The sequence below is a fragment of the Rhopilema esculentum genome, chromosome 16, assembly GCF_057945365.1.
Source record: "Rhopilema esculentum isolate cy_ngs chromosome 16, ASM5794536v1, whole genome shotgun sequence".
NCBI lineage: Eukaryota > Metazoa > Cnidaria > Scyphozoa > Rhizostomeae > Rhizostomatidae > Rhopilema > Rhopilema esculentum.
This window is the reverse complement of record NC_142830.1, coordinates 14,566,572-14,588,007: the sequence shown is the minus strand read 5'-3', so window position 1 is coordinate 14,588,007 and position 21,436 is coordinate 14,566,572. Positions and strand designations below refer to the sequence as shown.

At 34.7% G+C, this 21,436-nt stretch overlaps 1 protein-coding gene across 2 annotated transcripts; it reads left to right on the top strand.

The window, feature by feature from the left end:
- The first annotated feature begins 15,237 nt into the window (after window positions 1–15,237).
- Window positions 15,238–20,452, top strand: LOC135682672 (pancreas transcription factor 1 subunit alpha). Of its 2 annotated transcripts, none has more exons than XM_065197658.2 (2): window positions 15,238–15,736; window positions 16,644–20,452. In XM_065197658.2, the coding sequence occupies exons 1-2, from the start codon at window positions 15,355–15,357 to the stop codon at window positions 16,832–16,834; spliced, it is 573 nt and encodes a 190-aa protein (XP_065053730.1). In that variant the 5' UTR covers window positions 15,238–15,354; the 3' UTR covers window positions 16,835–20,452. The 2 variants fall into 2 exon arrangements, with proteins under 2 accessions (XP_065053730.1, XP_065053729.1); XM_065197657.2 differs by having other exon boundaries at window positions 15,239–15,742.
- The last annotated feature ends 984 nt before the right edge of the window (window positions 20,453–21,436 follow it).

The window sequence follows — 21,436 nt, the reverse complement described above, 5'->3', positions numbered from 1 at the left end:
TTTTGCACAATCTGGGTTGTCTAAAAGATGTTGACCGATGGCAGAATCACTTGTTTCAACAGTGTTTCTAGACCTACAAGATCGAGGAGGCTGTTCTCTTTGAAGGGCAGTTTTGTTTCTTTATGTTGGAAGGAACATGTTGTTTTATCCTATTCCCCAGTCTCTGGGTTGTGCGTCCTACGTAGCCAGAATAAGCGAAGATAATAAGCGTAGAAGTAATACACATTACATCTTTTTGCTTTGAACAAAAAAATAACCAAAAACAAAAATTCCTAGGCTTGACAAGTAGGTAAACCATTTATCGATGCCCGCGTGTTTCTCTTTCAATAAAACATTAAGAAGCTACGTATCGCAACTGAAATCTTGTTTTGAAATTCAAAAAAGTTATGGAATGTCTTTTTGAAATTATTTATTTTCGAAGCAAGGACAGTTTTACCTAATGTTGAATTTATCTGCAGAAATGTTGATAGGAAGCACTGAAGCTCAGTCACTGACTTTCAGAAAGAGAGAGATCGTTGTTTCAGGAAGGTTCTCGAACTATAGTGAACTCGAGTTTTTATTTTTATTTCCCTGTCAAATACAAAGATTCCACCTCTAAAACATAATGCCAGTCGCAGGAAACTGGAATCTACAACCGAAATCTCTAAAAGCTTGCAATACCGCTATGTCACGATTGGAAAGTTTGGAATTTTTTACATCTCCGACTCTATTTGTTAGAATATTTTGAAATGAAATTCAACTCTGCTGTGCTAACGATTAATGCCAAAAAACGATTTTCTGTTCCCCAAGACTCTAATCTTGGTCCACCTCTCTTCATTATTCATCTATGGTATATGATTTTAAGCCAGACAACTGGAATAATTACGCAATTGCGGTTTTAAGGCTTAACTTCTAGTTTCATGCTTAATGCAGCCATCAGGAGTTTCCTCGAAGTAGCAAGTACAATAAATTCTGACTACATAGTAAATTAAAAGAGCCTGGCTGATTGGGTAACAATTTGAAATAATACACCAAGAAAACTCGGTATGCAGTGGGAGGGGGCAAAGGGTTTCGGATCACGTGGCAAGGAAAGTTCAGTTAGACCGTGATTCCGTAAGAATTGCGTGAATGAGATGGATTTTTCTTGTATCGTCGACTTTTCCATGTGTTTGGTTTTGCAAATATTTGACTGCTTTTGTAGACGTCGCCTTTAAGATAAGCTGCCTTCTTGCTTATCCAGTTATTCAGCATCACGCACACGTTTTAATCAACGTAAACAAATTGCAGCAAGAATTGTTTCTCAACTTTGTTACTTGTATCAATGCCCAAATTATCAATGAAAGTTTTTGCCCAGAAATAGCACTTCTTCACGAGGTCCAGGTATTGTTCATTCCTTCAAGTCACGAAAAATATAAATTAACATGCGTTTCAGAAAAAAACCCTTTTACTACAGGCATGCTTAAATCTATCATTTATCTGGTAAATCTTTTTTTTAAACTTGATTTTTTAAAATTTGTCAACTGGTATCACGTCGTGGAGCCTGTTGACAAATCTTAGCTTATCTTATTTGCACAAGCAATTAGAGGGAACGTGTGAACTATTAGAAACTACTGTTTACACATGAATTAGAAATAAAATCGTGCTTATCTTTTTCTATCTCTTTGAACTCACATGGCCTCTGACGTCATCCCCTACCATATGTTGAACACTTCAACAAAAAGGCTCTCCTTGCTTCACATTGATGAGTTTCTACGTCAACAATAATTTGCGGTGTTTATATCAACAAGGTTAAATTCGAAATCTGAAAACTTGCTTATTTATTAATTATTAATTGATGAAGTTCACTGTAAATGTAAATTTACAAAGGATATTTTAACTGTCAGGCAAATAGAATTATAGTTAACAAAACAAAATGTTTTTGAAAAGGGAACAGCTCGTGCAAAAGTAGGGTCGTCACAACTTTTAGCCTTTTCTCGTCTCAATTTTTTACGTACGTATCATGTCTCTGATAGTTTATATTTGTATTTTTTAAACGGCGGCAGACTAATAGATAGTTCACAATTAGTTTCGTTTTCATTTTTCTCGTTTTCTGTAGCTAGATCTTTTTATAACATGGCTAGTGGTTTATCCATGTGTTAAAAGTGATTTTATACTTGATAAAATATGGAAAAAAATTACGAAAAAAATAAAAAATCGCAAAGAATCTTTTAATGTTGATCCTTAGTCAAAAATTGCATTACTTATATATGAAGCGATGCAATTAATGCAAAGAATACAAGCTGGAAAATATAATAAAATACTAAATATCATAACTTATAATATAATTTAATATAACGTAATATAATATAGTATAATATGATATAGTATAGTTTAGTATAGTTTAGTATAGTATAGTATAGTATAGTATAGTATAGTATAGTATAGTATAGTATAGTATAGTATAGTATAGTATAGTTTAGCACAGTATATTATAGTAGAATATAATTTAATTTAGTTTGCAGACGAACCTCTTTGCCTTTGGCTGCGTTGCTGTTTGCTCTTTTCTGTTTTTATCCTTCAGATTTAACTAAGAATACTAAAACCTTGTTTTTATAATAACTATTTTAAGAATAAAACATAAAGACTGGTAGAGATTACCAAAGGAAGTTTCTCTATAATTATTTACCGTTTTTCTAGAATTTGATAGGTAACAGGCAATAAAGGATTTGTATGATTAAATAAGATAATGCGTTTTATGGCCGTTGGATACGTAAAGAGCCCAATTAGGAAGTAAAATTTTCCATTTTGTGTTTCATATGAATTTACAATTTATGTAATTAATCAGGATAACCGATTAGAAGGTGGCATGATGAAATTATGAAATTGCACCCTTTATTCTCCAATAAGTTTCTCGATAAAATCATCAAATTGTTTGATAAAAAAGACTCTAAATTTCCCTTTATCAGTTATTATCATCAATGAAATTTAATTTTGACGGCCTATCTGGCCGGTCAAGCTACGCCACTGGCAAGGAGACGCCAAGTTTATCGAAAACGTTTGACCTTAATTTTGTTTGTCTTTTTGTTCTTATGTGACAGCCCTTGTCCCTGCAATAGATCACTGGGACATAAGCCTTATTGAAAAAAGGGTTTTTTAGAAAAGATGAAGATCAAGATTAAAGTGTGACAAAAGAGAAACAAAAGACAATTCTTTAAACATTGAAATAAGAAGAAATAGACAATAAGATAAATATGCAGATATAAGTAAAGTAGATAACGAGATGTGATATGGCAAAACCTGTTGCAATGATGAAATCTCAAAGAACTGTCGATGGCTCTATTATTACTTTGACCTGATTTGATGTTTCTAATCTATCTGTTTGTCAAATTCCCAAGAAGTAATGGATCCTTTTCTTGGCACCTGAATATGATATCCTTGCACCGCCGGATTAAAAGTTGGCCGAAAGGCCCGGGCTCTGGGCCAACCACCAAGAGAGGGTCTCCCAGTAATATTATCAGTACACTTTAACAGAAGACTAGCCTTTACTAGACACACATTTGAGGACATACGATAGTAGGGAGTTGGAATAGGGGGCATCCCTTCCAAGTGGGTCCCAGGCCTCCAACAAACTTAAACCAGCCCTGTATCCTCGTCGTTGTTAGATTACAAAAAGCAGTTTTAAAGTAAATGAAAGCTAACTAGCCGATTTTTTTAACAACTAAATTTTGAGCCCAACATTTCTTTCCAAAATTTCTGCATATAGTCAAGTGGAAATTTGCTCTAAGCCAAATTATTGTTCGCCAATATTCTCACAGTGCACCTATGTTACCTTGGCTGTAGCCAAAATGTCTGTAGCCAAAATGTCGATCTTTGAAACCACCATAATAATATGATAGAAATAATAAATCGAATTTCTATACAGGATAATCTATCAGTGCAAAATTCTACTGTTATCAATAAAGTCCTGACCATCACTGGACTACGGCACAAGCTCCTTCGCAGATTTCGCCACTTCTGGAGCCTTTATTCAGAATATTTTCTAGATATCACTGAATGGTTAGAAAAATGAAACTCACTCCCCAACGAATCAAATATTCCCCCATTTATTGAAATATTCAAGAAAGACATCTCAGGAATTTCATCACTCAATTATGCTTATCTATCTATCTGAAAAAGAAACCCAAGGGAATTTTTATAAACAGGCTTGAGCAAGAAAAGGGACTGGGGGCTGCAACCCCAGTCAGACAAAATGTATAGAATTTCAGGCCAATACAAGCATTTTCATCTCAATGAAGCATTAATTTTCAGGCAAGACCCATGCTAACTCTCTTAAACATTTAGCTTCCACTAAAAAGGGTAAGATACAGAAATATGAGCATGCTTTCTTCAGTTTAAAAATATTTTTTATGAATGAATAGACGTAGTGAAAACAACAACTTCTTCCAGAGATGAGAAAATTCAGTAAAGATGGTAAATTCAATTGCAAATAACGTGTATATACGTTTTTTTAAAAGACAGAACTTTTTTCCTGGCACAACTGGCAATTTCTTGCTAGTACAAAAATTATAAAAGGCCTTGAGAAAAGCATACATTTTGAAAATACATATGTCAGACATAAAATTGAAGTATGTTACAAAATGATTGCCTTTTTCGTGGCAAATTTTCAATATAATTTGCCTAGCTACTGCACAGTTTTAAGAAAGGACGAGGAAATTTTTCCACTGATGAAATGCATTTTACAGACAAGCTATCTTATGTTTTTCTATCGAGCATTTTCCTTGTGTCTATATCTTTTCACAATTTGTGAATTACTTGTTAGGTTTTAACGCATCCTCTTTCTAATAATTTAATGAAGACTTGAAAATAAACCTGAGCAAAACTGCAGAAAAAATTGGGGTCAAATTGTCAAATTATCAATTACTAACGTCAATCTGACTTGAGGTATTGCATTTTTCTTCAGAGAAATTGCATGCTTGGGCATGTTCACCTCATTTTTCTTAAAGTGAGATTTCTACTTCCAACTTTTAGCATTCGTGTTAATTGTTTGCTAATAATAAACTCTGTTGTTTTAGGAAATAATTCGACTGAAAGAAAGCTGACATCGCGCTAAAATTTACATTATACGATTCCAGGGAGAACCATGAATTGAAGCGTAGTTAAAACACAGAAATGAAAACTAGAAAGCACTAAGAAGGAATAAATCGATGGAGGCCTTCGCTTAAGCCACTTCGATTTTGTGGGCATATTATAATGGATTTCCTAGGCACATTTCAATGTTCTTTTCAAGGATAAAAAAGTCTTCCTTGCATTTCACGGAAAACTCGACCTGCAAATCCCATGATGTAAACGGACAGGCATCTGCTAATGCGTGAATCTATCACTTTCTTAGCGCCGACGGAAAGTTTATGTAAGGGATAAAATCACTTTGCTCTTTCTTTAATCCAGTGTCAATCAAAGTCTTAGATAGAACCAGTCTTCGGTCTATTTTATTAATCTGTAAAACATGATATACTGCTTGCCAGTCGCTGGGTAAGACCCGTTTACGTTTCACCCCATACCGTATTGCCTGTGTCAACAAAACCTTTTTTCACGTTCTTTGTTTTTAATAATGCTTCAGAATTTGTTTTAGAGATTTACCTCACCTCTAAGTGTCAAATAACAATACCATGTGAGAAAGATAATGTTTTTGCTCACTTGCTTGAAAAGCAGCTTTCGGGCTTGCCAGTTTGTTTTACTTTAATGTTTTCTATAGTGTCTAGTCAATTGTGAGACTTTGATGTCGCTCTTTGAGCTGCTTACAATGTTACAGCTTCTAAATTGAAATGAGTACAAGTTGCTTTCAGGTAGTAGTTGCATCAATGCCTTTTAAAAATTTTTAAAATTTTAATAATGCTTCAAGTACACGAATTATAGATAATGTGTGGTTTTATGGGTCTTGTTAACATGTAGTCCTTTGACTCTTTATGAGTGAAACTCGCCATGCATCCTGGTATACACCATGTGTTAGATTAGCGTAATTTCGCCTGCTTTTCGACAATAGAAGAATATGTAAAAATGTTTATATTTCTAGCGAAGTCATTGTGTTATTTAAAATACATCTAAACTACAAAAGCTAGGTTTTTTCGAACAGTAGTTGGGATAACGTATATCCTCAATAAGCGCCCGGGTGCTTATTTGATTTTTGAGCCTCAAAGGGGGCGCTTATTCGAACAGAGTGCCTATTTGATTATTGTGGATGCAATTTAAGCAAGGTCAAGAAAGTAAACTAAGGACTTTGATAAATAAAAAAAATCAAGAATGATAACTAGAACAAACTTTGTTGTTATTTCTAATGTCCTCCTCCCCTCTCCTCCAACCACCACTTTTTCAAGATCACATTTTCAAGCCGTTTTTTCTATTACTTTTGCACTAATGTATGAAATTAGAAGGGAACAAGCTATTCATATACTGATTGCTTTGATCTATTTGCTAAATTATGTAAGTATATTACCATTTGTCTATCATTTGCATCAATTCTGTAGATAACTTTCTGTGTCATTGCAATGTCTTCATTTTGGTTGTTGTAAACATGGCCTACTGGAAATACTTGAGACCAAGTAGATGCACATTTCTGTTCAGGAAGTTCTCTCAATCAATACAACAGCTTCTTGTTATTCATATCGATGTGCACTTTGAATCAAAGGTCACTCTTTCTTTCTTTCCCCAGTATCTCCCCAACATCTGTCACTAGAATTTGATTCTTCCCCTTCCCAATTTTGCTAAATAGACAATAGTCAGTGTTTTTCTGAGAAACGTCAAATCTTCTACCCTGCATTGTAAAGAATTTTTTTTATTTTTAGTTTGGAAGATGCTTTTTTGATCTTTCTATAAGGTATAATTTCAAAAAAATTCTTTTGTGTCGGACCCAACCATGGTGGGTTCTTCCACGTCACTTGACTCTTGGTTCAATTTCGTGGTGCCATCCCTGAGAGAGCACATGGAAAGGTTCGCAGAAGAGACGGATTCAAACCAAACAGTAATTTTGTTTTGTTTTCAGCAAATATTAAAATGCATGACTCTCATTAAAGATATTCACATGAAACTGATAATATCTCTATTTTCCAGGCTGACATTCCAGGAAGTTCAATGGTTAGCCTTATGTTATGGTTTTCGATTGTTCCTCTTTCTATAAAAGGATTGACTTTGTTTTCTAAGCGTTGCAAAATATCTACTTTTGTGTTAAAAAGAGACTCCCATGCTACTTTCGCTCGTATAGGACAGGTGTCTTTCTATGAGGACATGGCAAGTGTAAACAGCCTGGAACTGCGGGACAAGTTTTATCGGCGTCCAGTATTATACGCAGCATTCGTTGTGCTTGATATGCAGATAATCAGAGCCATAAAATCACCTGTAAGATGATATTCATTAGTTTTTCTTGGTTGTCAAGTTTCCATGTATTCAATTTTTTGTGGATTACAGCTTATCTGTGGATCAGTTCCTTCAGAGCGTTTCCAAGAAGGTCTTCATTGTTATCTAATGTTTCAATCACATTTATGTCATCTGCAAACATATCCGCTGTAGCCCGCTGTAGAATGCCCAAGGTAAATTCAGTATGAGTACTATAGATCATGAATAAGAATGGGCCCAGACAAGATCCATGTGGAATGCAACATGTAACCAAGCTTTCAATGGGTTTTTGATCTCCCTTATAGAAAACTTCACATTCCCCTTTGTTATCTCCAGTATCAGTACCGTTCCGAATAAGAAACATTGACAAATTGAATTGCTTTTTATTGCAGTTATATGGGTAGCTCTTTAATAATGCCATCATGAAATGTACGTAGTTAAGGGAAGGCAGATTCATTCTTTGTTAGTTTGTTGCTTGCTATTTGGAAATTGTACAGCTGATTAAGCACAAGGCTAGAAATGTTTCGACAGCTTTGCCACATTTCTATGACGATGACAACATGACAATGCAATTTAATGCAATTATAGTAACAAGAACGTTACCAAATAATAATCAGAAGTTATGATTATAAAAATAATTTGAAGGAGTCACCGACAGCTTTAAACCCGGGCCAGAACTGTTTGAATTCCAAATTTGGAGACACTTAAACCTTGATCAGAAAGCTCTTATTAACAAATGGAATAGCCTACAGAAATACCCTATGTTGTCAGAAAAAAAGGAATTATGCAAGCTAACAATTGATATTTGTGAAAAGAGGCGATATTCTAAACTAATTCCAAGAATTTCTCTAAAAAGATAAGAACGCTACAGAACAATTGTAAAATTTTGACCTGCGAGGAATGGCGCCAAGTTAAAGAGCTAAAAGAAACGAATTTGGCTTTGATGAGAAACTTTAAAACATTTGCTAACATGACACAAAAGACCTCTTAAGTGAAAAATCAAAATCATCTAGAATCCGGATCATCAAAAGTGAAAAACTAAAATCATAAATTTTTTCACCGTTCGCCATAGATTGAAGAGTTTTGTTCTCGATGTCTTTGTTCGACTTGAATTGGAAAATTTGTCGCCCCCCTACTGCGATTCTTGTGAAGTTTCTGTAATTCACTGGAACCAATAAGCCAATTGTGGTAAAAATTTAAATATAATTTGATTTGCTCGTTTTATGTGAAAAATTTAGCCAGCAATGCTGTAGCCAGGGTTGCCATTTGGCCGTTTAACAGCCAAATTCCTTCATTCTGGCCGTTTTTCAAAGCTATTGGCCGTCGAAAATTGATTTGGCCGAAACAGTGAAAGCTAGCAGAATTTTGGCCGCATGTTGGAAGCAACAAAAATACAAAGAAAACAACAACTTTATCACAGGAAAATGATATATAATGCTTATGGGGTCGATCGCCCCCCCCCCCTTCTCCAACCCTCAAGAATAATAGTTGAGACAGACTGTACTCTAAAAAGGCCACAGGTAAATGCAATTCTACTAACTAACTTCAAACGCTGGGGAGGGGGGGGGGGCAATTTCGAAGCTACTCAACTGCTGCCTTCTTTTGTTAATTCTTGTTATTTGGTTATCATTTGAACCTGAATTAGGTGGTTTCCTGATGCCAAGAATGTTGTTTGAAGTCTTGCTGTTTTTGTCGTCTTATGTTCAGAGGATTTTAGCAACAATGTATTGCAATTGCTCCCTTATCCAATATCCGTTAAAGGAGAGAAATGATTGTAAAATGGGATGTTCTGATGTAGCCTGCCAATATTTGGAAGATTCACCTAGAACGCGTGAAAATTGTTGCCTCTTTTTTTGTCACGTTTCACTCGATGTATAATCACATATTCCTCTTGCAATCATTCTCATTTTTAACTTTCTACTTTTCTTCCACTTTTTATTTCATTTAACAGATATTGGGAACACTAGAGGTCAATTCGACTGCAACTAAAAGCTTCTTCCCCTAACTCCGAGCAACAGAGCCGTAGATAGAAAAATTCATATGGGGTGGAGGGGCAAAAAATTTCCTACAGATTTTCCTACAAAAGTTTGATAAAAATGTTCATTTTTCGGTATTCTGAACATAACGCCATTAGAATTAAACTTAAACTGAATATAAACTTGTATAATCTATTCAATATCAAGTTTTATTAATCAATCGTTCAACGCAAATAATCTTATCGTCTTGTAATCTAAAAAAGGCATTTGCAAATGTCTCGAATCAATTTGTAAAACAGTTTCTCTGTTAATTGAGATACATGCAAGGTTAGAAAGTTGATCTTCAGACTTCTCAAGTACGTTTTCGATAGTTTCAAGCAGCTAAACGCTCTTTCATTATGGGCTGATAAAACTAGGATAGTGAGCGATCAACGCAATAACTTTGCTATATTTAAAAAGACGGTGTCAAGTTAATATTTTTCAGAAATTGCAGCAAATCTTGGTGATCCTTTAGGACAGCTTCACCTTTCATATTCTCGAGAAACTGTTTCTGGAGAGGAGAGATATTTTTCATAGAATTGCATTAGAGTGTAAAGATCCTCTAAGTCAGATGTTGAAGGTGACTTTGTCATTGATTTCTCAGATATGATGTTTGCCAGAGATGTGCACATCATGGCCTTCAGAACTCCTACGGTTGTTTTGCTAAACCATGCTTTTAAAACTTCAACCATTATGTCAACAATTTTGTGGTAAACTTTAATCTTCAAAATGCTTATCGCAAGCTCTTATAGAAGAAAACTGCTGCACACAGCTCTTAATCAACTGACATGAATCGCAAAATGAATTACCGTTCACACTTCATCTTTTAAAACCGACAGTTAAATTGAAACCTACTTGCTAGACTAAAGTAAAACGAGAATGCCATACCTTGCCTGGTTGAAGAAGGCCACTCATTTCACCTCCCTGATTTAATCATAAAAACGGAAGAAATCATTGTATTCATCCTCACGTCCTACCTTTGAAATTGTTACACTTAGACAAGGTCAGAAATATTCCGACAAAATGGCAGTTTGGCTTTGCAGGGGGGCTTTTCGCCCCCAGACCCCCCCCCATTATCTTCGCCACTGCCAAGCAATGCTATCTATGGTATCGAGACAATAAATGAACAATAATACAATTCTGAAATCTTCTCTTTAAGAGAAATTTTGCTAGACAAACAAAGAAAAAATGTGTAAGACAGTTTCAATTATACGTTTTTTATAAGAAAGTATTTTATAAGAAAGTTCTGTGTTCTATAAGAAAGAATGTGCTATGTTCTTCAAAAAGCTAAGAAAGTTCAGGGCTTGATCTTTATAACCTAAGAAAGTTGAAAATTTAGGAAATTTTGGTGTAATGGTGAAATATTTCAAGAATACAGTAATGTGCTAAACAGGAGATTCACAAGGTGTAAATAAGTGTCTGTATAGAAATTTTCTCCCTTCAGAACCTTCACTAAACAGAAATTTAGCATATTTATAGCATTTCATCTTCTCCATCACTGCGCATGCCTAGTAACGTAAAATATTCCAATTTTACGTTAAGAAAGTGTTAAGAAAGTTTTAAGGCTGAAATAAGGCAATACCTAAAAAATTCTGAGGGCTGGGCTGAAAAAAACTTACTTTTAAAGAAATTAAATTCCGCGTGTTTCGGTTCCTTGTTACTACCTGTTATCGAAATCATTAATTCTTGGTTTTTTAATCCAGTTTAACAACAATAAAAGAAAGTCTAAACCACAAGATTTGCCAAAAGAAAGAAAATTGCAATTGTTAATTTCTTCCAATCAATTGCCAAACTACATACTCCAAAATGTTTCTAAGACTATTTAATTAATTGTTTTCCTGAAATTTTAAAGTAGCAAGGTTTGTTAATTGAAAAATCTGCACTGATTTCAAGTGATTTTAACACTACAGGAAACAAACCTTTTCTACTAATTTTTCATCCGAGACTAGACATATTCTTACCTCCTTTTATTTTCTTTCGGAACATCCAGCTTCGGTGTTCCTATCAAAAAACTGTATTTCAAAGTGATGTGTTTCTCATGTAGCGGCCCAAACATCATAAATTGAGAAAACGACAGCAATGTAGTGATGTGTAAAAAGCTTTCGATGCATGGAAGTATTAAAGGACTTTTTTTATACCGGTAAAACATTTGAAAGAAATTTGATATCTTTCTTTGGTTTTTAGAATCCCGATCATGGGCCTCTACCATAAACAGAGGCAGCCCAACACCACTACACCATTCAAGCCAATTTACATAGAGGCCAGACGGATGCGCAAATCTTAGTCTGAAGGCAAAGCGATGTTAAGATATCTTGCTACCTCAGCCCCAACTGTGTACATATTAAAAACCTCGTGCGAATCCCAGTGGTTTCTTCTCGTGAGCGAACAACCCTTACATATTATATCTTCATTGTTCCGTGTAATCTCTTCAAATAGCCGAAAGGAGGCTCGATTTTAAAGTAAACAGTCAAACTAGAAGTTGAAGTTTTGTAAGGTCTTTTCACAAATTTTTTATTGATCTTATGCATACATCACAAAATCCAGAGACTGTCTGATATTATTATCGTCAAGTGTCGGAAAAAGCCAGTATTTTCCGGACCGAGACTTAATAGAAACCCTAAAATGAGGCGAAAACGCTGAACGCGTTTTTTACCTTGTAACAGATGTCAATGTTCCGAAAATTTCCCTCATTAATTAATCATAAATAAACATAATGTTCCCTCCTTAAAGCTACGCAAACCGAGCATGCAGCAATGTTTTCTTTGCCTTGTTTGAAAAGAAGGCCGTGAAGCCTTTTACCGCCAACGTCAAGCCCTCGTACCTTGTTGAAAAGACATTAAAGACAATCAAAAGTCAACAATCAAGAAAGATTTCGTGAATAAAGAAAATCAATAAAACTGCTTTTATCAAAACAGCATGTTGCACAAATGCTGTAAAATATCTGTAGGGAATGCTTGTTCCTATACACTGTGCAAAGCAAGGGAGAAAAGTTCCTCATCTGAATGTAAAAAATTGATATTTTATCATTTTAGTTAAACCTTTAAGCTTTCCACTTTCTTCGTGTTAGAATTTGCTGTCTCGAGAGTAGAAAACGTCACGGCATTCGTGGCAAAAGCCTCGACGCGCGCCCGTTTTTTATGGCCTTTACCAAATAAATTCTTCTTATGTTGAATGAAAACTTACGCCTTGCTATGTTTAAATGGCCTTCCTGGCAGCTTTTTTGATAATAAATTAAGCAATTGTGGTACAACAAATCGCACAAATGCAGAAAACTAAAATCTATAGTATAATATTCCATAATATTGTAAATCTACCAAGAACTTTTGGGTTTCTTATGATGAATACTGAAAGAATAAAAATATCAAAATCTAGGGAATTTTCTATAATTTTTTCTTAAAGTATCGACTGCCTTTTCGTAAGATAGGGGTAATTGATATCCTGGCTGACTTTATGGTTATGGTTCATATCCGCAGCTGGCCAGAATCAGGAACTGCACAACTATTCCTTTGGCATGCATGTTGCATTGTTACAAAATGCAAATAGTTGTCGCTGAGGTAGAAAAACACAAACACTTAGGCAATTAAACTGTTATCCTAAAGATCGAATTACACTTGGCACGTGACGCTGCCAAACTTCGTCACAGAAAATGTAAACGGATGTAAAAATTGGACTACTTCGGTGTTTCCAAATGAAGACTGCTTACCACTTAAATGAACATTTCTATAAATGCGCAAAAATCGAAAGCAATGTTATTTAGAGGATGCGTTGCTTGGCAAAATGCTTTCCTTTCATATGGCAACGCTTCTCCTAGGATCAAATGAAGCTAGTCATTCTCTGCCCACACAGCAATGCCATTGTTTTACCAGAAATTGCATCAAACATGTATGACTTAATATTTACGATACACCAAACGCTGTATTAATTTTAATTCCGGTTTGAAAGTATCTTGAAACTATCCCGCTAATTTCGTGCAAAAATTATCTGCTGGAAAGAAAGAAAGTGAACCCTCATCTGCAGAAAGGAAGAAAAAATAAATTCTCTAAATAAACTTAGCTTCTAAATAAATTATTGGTAACCACTATTTCATATACTGCTTATACCATAACGATTTAAATATGCATTGGATTGTGTTGTCACTGAATGTATTGCAAGAGTTCAAACGAAGATTATCGAACGAACACTTCAACTGTATCATCTTTTTAAGCAATATAGTAACTATCATTTTTTACGATAAAAAAGCTCTTTGCTGTTATTTTGGAGAAATAAAATTAAAAAATCTATTGGAAAGTCGTCTGTGAATTAACCTATCTTTATTTGCAAATTTATGAAATATTTATCTTAAAATAGCAATAACTGGTTCAATTTATGACGAGAATGCTTTTCAGAGTGTGTTTTTGGTTCCCCTGCCTTCAGCCATGCAATTAAAGCCATAATTTTGTGGTTGCCTTTCATATTCATCATTGCATATATATAATTTTATTCAATATCATACAAAAGATTTTCGAATAGGTAAATTTTTAAATCATTATGAAAAGCTCAAGTATATGACTCTTATTATGGTTCAAGGATAAAAATCTTTTTTGCCAGTTTTCATCAGATTGTTTTTCTATTATTAAAGCATTGAAAATATTTATTCGTATATATTTTAATAACCCGATTACTCTAAAACATTTTCTCTAAATCTCCCACTTTTTATATTTAGCGAGAGATTTACCAGCTTTCGGTTGCTGAATACGGCCAAACTACAAACAAAATAATGAAAATTTGCAACCAGCAAAAGATCTCTTTATCTATTTAAACCCTCTCTTTAAATCATTAACAGTATTTAGTCTGTGAAAACAAATCTGCCGCATAATTTTTTCATCATGCGAGGAGGTCAAATTCACTACGTCACATTAAACAAAATAGAGCTTAAGTTTGTTATGATATCTTGAATTCCTTTTTTCACACTTTCATATCGTTCAAACAGATAACTGAAACTGTATCTTCCCTTTGGATACCGTTATGTTTTTTAATTATAATGGCTAGTTCAGAAAAAGAACATTGCATATTGCTCCGTATTTTTCAATTATAACAGAGCAAAATATTACAATGTGTCATTAGACAGATATAAAAAATTTTCTCTAAGACTTAAATATGGGTTTGGATGCTAAGAAGTTTTCTTGATCGTAATGCCATCTAATTAAAATCTCTTTCGAAATCCTAGTTTAATCAAATGCATCTTCACTCATTTGATCGCTACTTGATTTCTAAGTTCTTCTTTTCACTGCAAAAATTTGATTTCTGCTCTTCATGGAATTGTTTAGAAAACTATTGCATTTTGTTAACAAAGCGCCTATCTGATTCTTACCAACAAAATAACAGGAAGCAGCTCCCGGCTGAAGTTTGTGTCCATGCATCCTTGGATCGTCGAACCAGCACATTTGACAGGCTTTTGTTGTTATGTGTACCCCCTTTTATTTATGATTACTCCATTTTTGCTTTTGAGTGAATTTCATTTCACTTCACTTCTTATTGTCATCTGAACGCTCTCTATCATACTCGAAATACCCACATGTTCTTTTACTGTAATGCTTTTTGACTTTCCCATACATACTCGCAATTAAATGATTTCGAATCATTTGTCGTAATCTTTTGATCGAGATTTGTAAATAGTTTAAGCTATTTCAACTTCTGTCCTGGTAGGGTATTGCGCAATCAAGTTGCTCTTTTCAAGCGTCTGTAGCAATCACTTTCGCCTTTTGTTAAAAGACAATGCAATTCAAAATCTATGTCATGCTCACAAGACTACGTCTCTATCAATCTTCTCATATCCGCGCAATGATATATGGCAAATTCGTGCGCTGATTGGTCAGTTTGCTTAATATATACAGAACAGGTTGCGCATTTCCCATACGTACAGAGAGCAGAGATCAACACATTAGGAGACAAGGACCCACAAATGAGCCCAGAGTGAATTTCCCACATACGATTCAGAGAGGCAATAAATTGAAATATGAATAGCGATAGCTTTTATGCTACTTTCCCGATTTTCCAACACGGTGGCTTCCAGCCTTTTCCGAGCAGGCAGTTTGGCGGCGATTCCTCATTACTGAAAGGTCGAAGAAAGCAACCGGACGATCAGTACGTGCATCAGAGACAAATGGCAAATTTACGAGAGAGAAAGCGTATGCAATGTATTAACGAAGCATTCGAAGGACTTCGAAGTCATATTCCAACACTTCCTTACGAGAGAAGGCTATCGAAAGTCGATACACTGAGACTTGCAATTAGTTATATTAATTTTCTAGCAGACCTTATAAATTCAGACGAAGGAGTTCCTGGACAATTTCCTAAATCGTTTGAAGGATCAAAGAAAGTGATAATATGTCATCGAGGTAAAGGTGAGCAACTTTTCGTTTTTATAATACAATGCTCGATTTTTTTCAAGATGGCTGGCGTCCTTGATGCTCACTTCCGATCAGATAACAAGGCCACAATGGATCTTTTTGCCATCCTCACTAATCTAAGCAGCTAACCTTCGAAATGATTCTCAAGGCTGTTACATAAAGTTAGGAAATCAGGACATTTCACATTTTTATCAATTTTCATCATTTGCTTTTATTTCAACATGAGCGCAGCAAGCCTCTTACCTTAAGTTAGCAAAAGATTTCATCTTTTAAAGAGGATTTTCTTCATACATTCTTTCCTTTACTTGCTATATTGAGACATTTCACTGCTTTGCTCCTCAATGGAGCGAGATCTGCTTTGATATTCCTAATGGCAGAAACCGTTACCAAGCATATTGTTGCAACGGCTCAACTGCTATTGTGCAAATAGTCACCAACATACTGTACTTTGAAAACAGTGAATGACAGCTAGACAAACCAATTAGTAAATTACTTTTGAATTGCTCTATTTTGCCTTGCAAATCTTTGTTTTGATTGATTTTGAAAGATTCAGCAATCTTGTTATAGGGTGATCTTCCTTGATCTTAAGATAATCTAATTTCTTAATTTAGCGGATAATAGAGAGATCCAACAACCTGAGATGAAGCTTAGCTTTAAATACAGTTTACACATGTAATAGAATCTCTAGTTATGGTTTAGCTGCTTTATTTTACCATTTTGATATTTTTCCACCTTTCTTCAAGATTGTATTTTCCGTTATGCATTTGGTTCATCTGTTTATTTCCTCGCCGCTTTTAACTGCTTTCTAGCTAAAAAGTCTTTATTTTGTGCTCCAAATATTTTGTTTCTCTTCGATTGACTATGTTCCAACTGAAATGTTTCTTTTTTTTTTCAGATGGAAGAGAATTCGGTCTTCCACCATTGGCAGGTCATTCATTATCCTGGTCAGACCAGAAACTGAAGAAATCAGGTACTCGTGTAAGAACATTAAAAACATGGACACCAGAAGATCCAAGAGCATCAAATATAGCCGCAGAAAATGGCGATTCGGATGGATCATGTGATCTGAGAGTATGCCTGCCTTGACTGAAATTTATCAATGGTGGTCGTAAATTTGAAAGAATTACTTCATCCGTTTATTGTAGCAACTTCTACACAAATTCAGAATTCAGATAGGTTGAAAAAGCACCAAAGAGACTGGTATTTTAATGCAAAAGAACGAACAATTTGCTGCATGGCAGATCTTGTTTCAGAGGCAGCTGACTGTTGGCAAGTCATATTAAAGTATCTTATTTATTTGATAATAAAAGTCACGTTCACTAAAAAGGTTCTGCACACTTATTTAAATTATTCTTTTAATCATTCATTGGTTAATTTAGCTATATTTATATTGCTAGAAAATAGATGCTTCAGCAATTAGAATGTTTTTCTTTATTCAATTAGTTACTTAGGTGCTTCATGTCTAAATTTCTTTGAAAGTAGCTCAACTGCTGATCTAAAAAAGACAATGTTCTAGCTACAAAGAAATAACTTGTTCTAGGTCAGAAATATTCTCAGATCAAATAGGATGTTTAAATATGCTGGATTATGAAGCTAGAACATATTTAAGATATTTATCTGTCTTAATCTGTGAACTATTTCACCAACTCTTGATCTCTGATCTCAAATAACAGAAGACATTTCTATACATTTCTTATGATATAGGATATCAATCACTTAACTGAAGATAATTCAGTAGCATGTTTTTGATTCAATACATCAACATTGATAAAAGAAATGTATTTGTGTTGTGTTCTGTGGAAAAAGAATATTTGTTTGCATTTCAAAGGTGATATCAGCATAATGAATAAATAGCATACAAGTAAATTTGGTAATGCTCTTTAGCATTTTGTGATAGCATCAACATTATTGTACTTTTTGTCATGATCAGATGTCGGCTAATATTGCAAATCTTTGCTTAGTTTGTCTATTATCCATGAGGTGAGGAAGTGATATGATAAAAGCTATCATATGGTCCAGAGTGTTACTAGAATTTGAAATATTTAAGGAATTGTGAACGCGTAGTCATGAATCGTTATATAGAGCATTGTTTTAACCTGTAAATATATTGTATTGTGGCAAAATTTGTTTATAAAAAGTAGAAATTTAATGTACAAAATAGAAGTTGGATATAAATCATCCAACACTGTCAATATAAATTCAAATAATCAGTAACGAAAATAGAAATATTGTTTTTCTTCTTAATTAATCTTTTGTCAATTAAGTTAATAATGCAACCAACATGCTAATTTGTTGCCTTTTGTTTAAATTCTTCTGACATTGTTTTAAAAAATACAGCTTTCAAAATTCTAGGTTAAATCTTGGAAGTTAAAAGATTCACATTTTAGCTTGCGTTTAGCGAGACATTGTTACATATGAAATGGGTGTGGCAGAGCACAATGTTACAATACGCCTATTCTGGCATTTATGCGAGAGCGAATCTTTTTTCATCTAGACCCGCATATCTCATCAATACGTCAATTAAAGTGATAACTATCTCTCTTAAAATTATTTGAATTAAGATAAAGTGGAAGCAATAGTCAGTTTCAGTCCTCCACGAGGCTTGTGACCCTTTAGAGAACAAAGGGGTGCAGTAAAATGATCTCCCAGCTGATTATGTTCGCTCTATGTATGAGCATTAAACATGTTCTCTGGGATATGTAACACGGCTCAATTGTCGGAATGGCCTTTATTAGCCATTGTGTGCTGATTTCAAGAATAGGCAAGCCCCATGCTTGATGTCTAGATAACATGGCTGATTCATGAATGTTATAGGCCAGCACATGGAACGTGTACTCACGTATGAATAAAACGAGTGCATGGCCATAATCTTTCATGTTTTGCTCATTGTCTAAGTTACAACAAAAGCCAGATGTGTCAATGTGCTCAGAACAAATACTGAACGATGAGCAAAGGGTTTGGTCCTGTGAGCAGCCACTAGTGCTGCCTCGACGATCTTTTGAGCAAAGCAACAGGACAAGCCATGTTGGGTAAGACAAACCTAGCTTATCACATGTATTTACTTTTAATGCTTGCGTGGACAGTATATTTTTAGCCTAAATACAGTCTATAGCTTATTAAAGAGACTATTAATAGCCTCTAAACCGGGATATCCATAGGAGAGCATATGGGGACCCTTGCATACACCTGGGTACGTGACACAGAGGGCACTACCTTTTCCAGCTATTTATCACTGTGTATTCAGCACATTTCAAAACAAAGAACATTGAATGAGTACGCCTCGATCTCAAAAGAGCACAAGCCAGAAAGACGCCTTAACTACATTTTTCTTCCAGATCATTTATCTAGTTTCCAGTCCTTTAAAGTAATTTAAAAATAGCTGTTAAATGAACGCCCCAGCTTCCTTCAAGAGCAACGTGTTCAAGCTGAATGGTTGACTGCCTTCCGTATATTGCCTTCCGTGCCTATCTTAATATCGCGGTACCGTTGAATCATCTAGGCTTAAAATCTGTGCAGCTCGCTCTGCGATTTCCCGCCATTTGCCCTGTTTCTTTGACGCATGCGTCAAAATATCATTCACAATACAGGTGTAACAATTACATTATTGATACGTGTTGACTGAATGGCCTTGTAACGCAATCGTGAGCAGCCCTTGTTGAGGCTTCGTTTCACAAACAGAACACAAAGCCAGCTGCAACCATGAAAACATATTATTCCTTTCCCAGAATTTGAAAGCAATAAGTGAAGCATTCAATAACTAATTAGGACAAGTATGATTGTGAGAGTTTTAACACCACGTCTTTTAAGTGTTACTTTTTAAAAGAAAGGATGTAAACTGCTTTTAAATAGCCCTTGTTTAAAGAACAGAAGCGCTGTGAATCTGTATTTTCCCATGTCTCTGAAGATAAGTATCTAAATTTACTATTGTCAAGCGTTCAAGAGATATTACTAGAACATCTGTGGTTTTTACAAGATTTTCGGCTAGTTAAGAAACGTTAAAAATATTTTGTTTCATGATCTTGCTTTGTTTCGAGACTAAACAGCACTAGAAGAGCAGCCAATATTTTACAGCTGTAAGCTCTTACATTTTTCCCAATCCTATGATTATTTTACTTGCAATTGAATTGACAGATTTTTACCGCATTTGGTTGACCAACAGTTGAAGTGAAATTTTAGATTTATAAAGAGAGATATTTCTTTCCAGCCTTGATTTCACTTTTGAAATAGAGATTCTTTGGAAAGGAACTTCGAGGTCTATTCAGACAATTGGGGCCGAATTCTTTGCTTCTCTTGTCATCTTTACATATCATAACAGGTGCAGATTTCGTTTCATTACAAATAGTTTCGAAAGTAAAAATATAACAATTTATCTCTGCGACATATCTTCAAAAAAAACGTGAATAACTTTCATTAAATCGTTCATTTTTATGTTGGCCCCAGCTACTGACATCACTGAAACAAAAATATCTGCTTCAAAGCGATGAATTTTCAGTATTTATAAACACTGTCAGTGTTAGTAATAAATAAAATAGCTAGATGATACTGCCTTCAGCGTATTCAATATTTTGCGGTGGTGAATCAAAAATGAAATATCTTCCTTCGAAGAGGTCGCATAGTATTTCCCTTCTACTCCTCATGGGAGAAGTCTACTATTTACCATTGGTCCATTGAAGACGTTTGTAAGACATCAAGTAAGCACATAGCATCTGCAAGACTGACGTTAATGCCAATGGTGCTAAATTTTATGCCTCCTTGAGACAGGACTGGTAGGGTAGCAATTTCTAAAAGTTTCTTGTTCATAACATAGATTAACCGAAAGTTTTTGAAGATCCCTAAAGTTATTTCAAGATTTAAATTGAGTGTTGCATCACGACGTTACCTATGCCCTAGCACCGAATTTGTCTTGTTGATAAAATTCTAACACAGTTAAAAGCAATTTTATCTCTGATAATTACAAAAAAACGTTTTTTGGTAAGCGTCAATTAAAATTCTAGTATTAAAAAGGGATTAAAGGTAGTATTTAAGGTATTAAAAGTCTGCACAGACTGCAGTATCCAATATTTCTCTTCCGTTTGTAAAACACAATCTAGTAGTGAGAGAGAAACAAATTTGTTTTCCACCTTTAATTAAAAAAATCTACAAAGCAGGTGAATTTCGATATGGTGCAGGCTTGAAACTTTACATCCTCCTCTGCCTAGCTGTCATTCGTCATTTCATCATATTAACTAACTAAAAAATCAAGATTATTGCTTTTTAACATCAAAGCTCTCAATTATTCAAGATACATGTGCAAGGCTACAATATTTAAACTGTTTTCATTCGCATTGGAATATAATTGATGATGACAAACGATTTGATATAGCATAAGGTCCAGCTCTCCCGATTTAGGCGGGAGTCTCCTGATTTAGGAGATCATCTCCTGTTCTCCTTATTTCAAATCTAGCCTCCCATTTTAGGAAAGTATTAATAATATGTTATGAAACTCAATTTTGACCGTATCCATATCCCTCTGATGTTTAGGCTATAGCTGGTGAAATGTATCTTGCTTGGACGAACGAGCAAAATACCAGCAGACATTTTTCGTGAGGAAAGATTAATTTTGTTTAGCAAATTAGATGTTTTTTTACATTTTGGTCACTCAGCCAATCAGAGGCAACTGTTCATAATGCTGAAGCCCCAGTATGCCGG